This window comes from Pistacia vera, unplaced genomic scaffold (assembly GCF_008641045.1).
Source record: "Pistacia vera cultivar Batoury unplaced genomic scaffold, PisVer_v2 Contig206, whole genome shotgun sequence".
Classification (NCBI taxonomy): Eukaryota; Viridiplantae; Streptophyta; class Magnoliopsida; order Sapindales; family Anacardiaceae; genus Pistacia; species Pistacia vera.
In genome coordinates, this window is record NW_022196009.1 from 353218 (window position 1) to 360856 (window position 7639).

At 32.3% G+C, this 7639-nt stretch overlaps 1 protein-coding gene across 1 annotated transcript; it reads left to right on the forward strand.

The window, feature by feature from the left end:
- The first annotated feature begins 3800 nt into the window (after positions 1–3800).
- LOC116128982 (caffeic acid 3-O-methyltransferase-like) lies at positions 3801–5523 on the forward strand. Its single transcript, XM_031414725.1, has 4 exons — positions 3801–4219; positions 4310–4626; positions 5008–5072; positions 5173–5523. Exons 1-4 carry the CDS (start codon positions 3801–3803, stop codon positions 5521–5523), a joined length of 1152 nt encoding a protein of 383 aa, XP_031270585.1.
- The last annotated feature ends 2116 nt before the right edge of the window (positions 5524–7639 follow it).

The window sequence follows — 7639 nt, forward strand, 5'->3', positions numbered from 1 at the left end:
TTCATCGTAATACCCTCCCAATTTAACTTTTTTCAAAATATTATTATAAAAAGTATCAAAATAATGAACCAAACGGACCATACTATAACAAAATTTAACAACCCCCATTATAAGATATTGAGAGAAGAACCAAAATTTTACTATTTCCTAATTTCTTGAACATCAATCCAAATCAATCGAACTTTTTTTTTTTTTTTAAATAATAATTTCTCAAATCAGTATGACATTGAAGGTGTTAAACAGTTTCTCCAATCTCTATTACAATGATGATTTTTCTACGAATTTTTTTGTTTTTAATCATTAGGGAGGAGTGTTTTAATTGCATGAGTATTTTGTTTTGAGTGAAAATATTATTTTATATGAACTATTAAATTCATGCATTCAAATAAGGACCCGTCATGATCATGAGTTAAAAGGTGGGAAATTCAATCTCAATAAGAGCCCCAGGGTTGGCCTAACAAAGTTGATTTTTCTACAGCTTTCAGCTTCTTTTTTTATTTTTTCTTTTGTTTTTAAGCCATTAGGGCTAGGGAGATGTTTTCGTCGGACAAGTGACATTTTATTTTTTATGAACATTAAAGTCTTTTATTTATTGTTTTAGCCATTGATGTTGAACAATGCTCCTAATGTTCTCTTAAAATCAAGGGCAATTTTGGTTGTTAATATTGACTTCAATATCAGTATCCTATGTTACCGTGGGTGAATATAGTCAAGTAATTAAAGTTTTTTAATAATTATTAATCTTAATAATTAATAAAAAGTTGTCGGTAACAAGTATGTAAGGAAGGGCTTAGAAACCGTGACACCAAGTCTGAATTTGAGTTGGCTTTATCACGAGACAACCAGCCAAACTGGAGATCCCTTTCTGTCTGATCTGTTCATACTGTTGTGTTGACTTGACTCTTCTAACTTCTAGGGTCAAATATTTTTTCATTCTCAGAGATAAGACTTGGTCAAACTGAAATTGTTTTATTTCTATTTTTATAAGCTAATTAAAAAAGAAGGCAAGGGCGTAGGGCTATTCAAATCCGGATATCCAATCCAAATGACCTTATTTATGATCCGATCCAGATTTTTGGATCAGGATATATCCTGATCCGAATCTGATCCAAAATATGTTGATATCCGAAATATGGGAAAGTGAAGTGAATTTCGAACTGGGGCATGGCATTGAAGCAAAGGGCTATGAAATTGAAGGAGTTTTGGACAATCATTAATCAATCTCATAGACATAGTAGTAGTTGTTAACTTGTTATCTCCATGGATGTACGTGTATACTAATCAGTTTGCAATCTACTTAACTATGTTGAAAGCTCATGAATAAAATCACCTTGCTCAGTCATCGGCCTGCTCTGTGGTACCTGGTGGTGTTGTCGACGACTCAGCAGCTTCGGTTTGGCTCTCATATATGGTCTCTTGGTGTAAACAACTAATGGGTGATGATGATGAGGAGATCAAATAGATCGAAGGCCTGGTGTGGAGGTGTTGTCGAAATCAAGTGTGTGATGAGGATTTACTAAGGATTGAGATTTGAGAGGTGAGAGTTAGTACTAGTCTAAATCTAATATAGAGGGAAGATTTAGACTTTTAGGGATTTTAGTTTTAGGGCATTTTAAAAAAAGCGGGTTAAAAAACCGGATCCAAGTAACCAAATTATTTGAGAAAGCAAACCGTAACCGATCCGAATAATCGGTTCACCATTTTTTCTGAATCGAAACTGAAGCGGTTTACTCAAGAAACCAAATTTTCGGTTCAGTTTTGGTCTGGTTTTCCGGTTCGATTCAGTTTCCGGATTTTCTTTTTCCACCCCCAACTCGTGTTATTATTATCATGCAAAATAAGCAATACATTTTCCTCTTTAATTTCTCCATACAAAATAGGTGAATTTGAGTAAGTTTCAGTGAATCCGGTTGGGTGACCCGGAACCAATCCGAAAACTTTTTTGGGCCCTCGGCCCAAATTAATAAAGTCTTATTGATTTGTATTGATATTTTTAAGGATATAAACCAATATGTATCGTATCGTAGAATATATATTAATGTATCGGAAGGTTTAAAATACACTTTCTGATACGCATCAGTAAAGACTCATATTGTAGGATACTAATAACCATAGAATAAACGCACATCAAAAAGTAAAATGAATTGGACATTTAAGAGAAGAAGCTAAATTTTACAATTTCCTAATTTATTGAACATAAAAGTCCAAATCTAATTTCTTATTTCTCGATCATTCTGACATCGACATCGAAAGTCTTGAATAATTTCCCCAATCTTTATTATTTCAATTTTGTAATATATTCTTTTATATTAATGTTAAAGTCTTGTATTTAGATAATTGCTTACAGAGTTACAGTGAGTTAATAGACATGAGGCACTAAATTCAATATTGTCAATAAAAATCCTAAGCCAATGTTGATTTTTCTACGGATTTTTATTTTTATCTTCTTCTAGTTCTTCATATTCTTTTTTTATCATATCCCAAAAATCTTGGGAGTTGAAAAAACCTACATTTGACCGCTCCACTATTTGTAATATTCTCCTTCAAATATTGGTATTTGACATAGAAATTATGAAAATAAAGTTGAAAGAATATTTGATGGGTAATCTGGATTTGATACCACAAATATTGGAACTTGATTTAGAAATTATATATGAACACAAAGTAGGGACAATACTTAGAGTGGGGTCATCAGCCTCCACTCCTCACAATGTAGATCCGCCCATGTGTGACTTTGATACCATTTGTAAGAAGATTTTTTGATATTAGCCATAGAAGAGAAGTAACATTTAAAATTTAAGAAATAACATTCTTATTGATTGACAATAGACTACAAGAATTTATATATTTTCTCAATGATTCTTTTATAAATATTTTCCTAAATCTACTAAGACTAAAACTTTTATTTTAGTCCTAGTCTAATCGAACAATTATGTTCGGATACCTCAATTATAAGAACAAAAAAATAAAAATATCCTTTAGGGTTAGGATTACAAATTTCTTGAATGAAGGCTTTTATACAAAAGAGGAACAGTAAGGAACTCTAGAGCATCAAAAGACATATTATAAAAAAATTTAACAATCCCCATTATAAGATATTGAGAGAAGAACCTAAATTTTACTATTTCCTAATTTCTTGAACATCAATCCAAATCAATCGAACCTTTTTTTTTTTTTTTAAATAATAATTTCTCAAATCAGTATGAAATTGAAGGTGTTAAATAGTTTCTCCAATCTCTATTACAATGATGATTTTTCTACGAATTTTTTTTGTTTTTAATCATCAGGGAGGAGTGTTTTAATTGGATGAGTATTTTGTTTTGAGTGAAAATATTATTTTATATGAACTATTAAATTCATGCATTCAAATAAGGGCCTGTCATGAGTTAAAAGGTGGGAAATTCAATCTCAATAAAAGTCCCAGGGTTGGCCTAACAATGTTGATTTTTCTCAGCTTTCAGCTTCTTTTTTTATTTTTCTTTTGGTTTTAAGCCATCAGGGAGATGTTTTTGTTGGACAAGTGACATTTTATTTAATATAACCATTAAAGTCTTGTATTTAGAAAGTAAAAATAAATTTATTGTTTTGGTCATTGATGTTGAACAATGCTCATTTTTCTATGGATTTTTTGTTTTAGTCATTGATGTTGAATAATTGTGACACATTGTTGACGCCACGTTTTTATAATTGATTGCAATGAGGGGGGTAAGTGATCACTATAAAAGTCTACTTATAATGCTGATTGAACTACGAATAAATCTTTGTAATCTTAAAATAACAGCATATTAGAAGATAGAAAAATGGGTTCTCCAGATAACAAACAACAACAGTCCATTAACAACACAGGGAATGAAGATTGCTTGAATGCCTTTATGTTCAGCAACTTAATCGCGTTCCCTATTGTCCTCAAAGCCGCCATTGAACTGAATTTATTTGCAATAATGGCTAAAGCAGGCCCTGGTGCTCATATTTCCGCCTCTGAAATAGCGTCTCGGCTACCTACTAACAACCCATCCGCAGCTTCAATGCTTGATCGCATGCTGCGGTTGTTGGCTAGCCATTCCATGCTTAAGTGCTCTTTGCGCACGCTTGAAGATGGTAGAGTTGAAAAGCTTTACGCTCTCACACCTTCCTCTCAACTTTTTGTCAGCAACGATGATGAACTGAGCTTATCAGACGTATCGATCCTTTCCTATCACCCAGCTGTGATGGAAGCTCGGTATGCAGTGGAACTTCAATACGCAAAAACGTCTTCAACTTCAACACTTAATGTTGTATTTATTTTAACTTGGTTTTTGTGTTTGTATAGGTTTCGCTTGAAGGATGCAATTCTTGAAGAAACTGACGGTGATTTGTTCAAGAAAGTTCATGGTCTGACTTTGTTCGAGTACATGAACAATGATCCAACTTTCAACAATATTTTCAACAGGGCAATGGTCGGTCTGTCTCAGTTTGTGATGAAGGGGATTCTAGAGGTATACAGAGGATACGAAGGGCTTTCGTCATTGGTTGATGTTGGTGGTGGAATTGGGAAATGCCTACACATGATCACCTCCAAGTACCCTCATATTAAGGGCATTAATTATGATTTGCCTCATGTTATACAAAGCGCACCATCTTATCCTGGTATTAATTTGTTGTATATACTTATATTCTTAGATACTTAAATTAATAATCTTTTTTATAAATGATTTTTATTTAAATTAATATAATAATAAAAAGCATTAGAAATAAACCAAAAAAAGAAAACTGGCCAGCGGAGTCGCCACGCTGGTGGCCGATTGCCGTTGTTGCCGTCAATGACGAGTGGAGCAACAACCACTGAGATCATCGTTTGACAATCTAAGGAATGGTGTTGGCAGTTTGGTCAAAGGAGATTCAGTAGAACTTCTCCGACACCATTAGTTAGATTGTTGACTGGAATTCTCAACGGTATCAACAGTGTCAACTGAGTCAACACCTTGAAACTTTTACGTAAAGTCTTAATCTCTATATAATTTTACACAGGTATCGAACATGTTGGAGGAGATATGTTTTCAAACGTCCCAACAGCAGATGCAATTACGTTAAAGGTTTGTTTGGAAATAAACTTCTCTTCCGTAAGATCTGATATATATTGAACATTTCAATGACTAATTAGTTGGCTTAATTTGTCCTCTCTCCTCTTTACAGAATATACTTCATGACTGGAGTGATGAAAACTGCATTAAAATTTTAAGGAACTGTTACACAGCTTTGCCAAGTAATGGGAAACTTATCATTTTAAGCGCAGTATTACCAGAAGAACCTGAGTCAAGCAACTACTCTATGTATGTTTCTAGAGCTGACAACCTTATGTTAATGCATACTCCAGCTGGGAAAGAGAGGACAGAAAAAGAACATGAAACCTTGTGCAGAAAAGCTGGATTTTCCAACTTTCAACTTGTATGCTCTTTTCAGGGTATTCATGCAATCATAGAATGTTATAAGTTAGGGCGTATGATCTATCTGCGAGAGTATTCTCTCCGTCAAAATAAAAAATAAAAATCATGAATCTATTTATGATGTATCTGCGAGAATTCTATCAAAATAAAATAATGAATTTATATATCAACGACTTCCTTAATTACTTAATTTCTTTTGCTCCAAGTGTTAATAATTGATAAGCTAATACTTTGAATATAAAATATTCTTCTTTGTCTTTTATGCAAGAGAATTAAAACAGAATGAAATATTATTATATAGTATGTTATAAAACAACGGCAAAGAAGATCAAACAATAACACAAAAATATCCTCCTTTTGAAGAGTCGGTCGTGCGATTGGAGGTGGTGGGAAATGGTGAGTGAGGATGACAAATAAAGGTTTGGGCTTTGTAGTGGGGATTTTGTGGGTTTTCTTGGAAGTGATTTTGAACGGTGAGATTAGCCGGAAAACGGCAAAAACAACCGACTACGACGCTGCTAACGTTGCCATCTCTTGCTAACATGCATCATCCATTTTCTTTTCTTTTCTTCTTCTCTGCCAAAATGTTTATTGACCATTTTACTCTTACTTATAACAGACTTTTAACCATCTTATCCTCCCTCATAACAAACATTACTAATAAAATTATGTTTTAGGTACTAAAGTGGTATTTTAAAAGTTTGAAGGTAAAACAACGTCATTAAGGTTTTTTTTTTTTTTGGTGGGAAAACGTTGTTAACTCTATTATTAAGTTTTTAATAGATTTGGCTAATGTTATGCCACTGATGAAGTGATTATCTAGTACAATTGTGCATATTTTTTTTTGTTGGTATCTGGAGGTGTTTGGGTTAATTTGTGCACACTTGAACTAGTCTTTCGAGGCCCTACAGTTAACGGTCAGATAAGTTTCTAGTGACTACTTCTTATTAGTAGTATTTCACTTGATTAAAAGTTCAAAAATCAAAAGTCTTGACCAACTTCACCAAGATAAGAAGCTCTATTAAATCTTAAATGTTAATTAATTAATGTAATTAAAAACTAGAGCCGTGCTGAATACGGCCAGAGGCAGGAAGTTTATTTTTAGGGGTCAACATGTAATGTTCAACAAATAATTTGTTCAAATATAGAAAATTAATTTAGGAAGTCACCTTTTTTTTTTTTTTTTTTTTTTTTTAAGGGGCTTAACTGTCAAATTCAACTAACGAGAAGGTTAAAAGAAATGAATATTAAAAAATGAAAATGACATGTTTTTTGTATAAATTAAAAATATCTTTGTTGGTTGGGTGGCCTTCCTATAGCTCCGCCATACTTGTGTAACCCTACAATATTTGAAAAACACTTATAAAAGCTTCAATTAATTTTTGAGAAGATGAAAATAATAACTTTCTTTAAAATCTCGTTTCTTCAAGAAGTTAAAAATAATGGCTTTTGGTTTTGGTTATGTAATTGAATCTGAATCCTTGTTGTTTCTATTTTAAAAAAGTATTTGATAAAGGTTTATTTAAAGAAAACTTAAAAAAATAAAAAAAATAAAATCAATGGTTGATTTTCTAAAACAAAAAGTCCTCTAAGTAATTTTTTTATATATGAAATATATTTTAGTAGACCTGGGTAGGGACTGGTCCTAACCGAGCTTGGGTCTGGGCCCAGTTGGGACCAGTCACTCATGGCCTTGGGACCGGTCCTAAGCCCATGAGAAATTTAGGACCTGGACCGATCCTGGGCCCATAGGACCAGTCCTACGGGCCTGAAAAATTATTTTTCACCCCCCAATTTTTTTTTTTTTTATATTTAGAGGCAAAAAAATTATGTAGGGGGGTTTACGTAATTTTTAGGGGCTTGGAAAATTTATTTCCACCCCTAGAGATTAGTAAATTTTTAATTAATTTTAAAAAATAATAAAATAATAAATAAATTAATGGTTAATTATAATTAATAATTATTTATAAATACGGGGATTTAAATTTAAACTTTAAAGAGATAATTTAATTAATTAATTTTAACATAATATAATATTCACACAATCACACTTCAGAAATAAATAATTAAATAAATTTATTTTTATTAAATTATTCATTGTCAACAATATTTACATCGTGCAAATTTGTGTTCCTAAAGAGTTCGAGATCTTCAAGGTGCTGCTGTAGTCTTATCTCTACATGAGTCCAATCTCGTAAACACGTTATCACTTCAAT

Coding starts and splice junctions, on each gene's coding strand:
- LOC116128982 (XM_031414725.1), top strand. CDS start 3,801: ATGGGTTCTCCAGATAACAAACAACAACAGTCCATTAACAACACAGGG. Junction 4,627..5,007: donor AAGCGCACCATCTTATCCTG/GTATTAATTTGT, acceptor AATTTTACACAG/GTATCGAACATGTTGGAGGA. Junction 5,073..5,172: donor CAGATGCAATTACGTTAAAG/GTTTGTTTGGAA, acceptor TCCTCTTTACAG/AATATACTTCATGACTGGAG.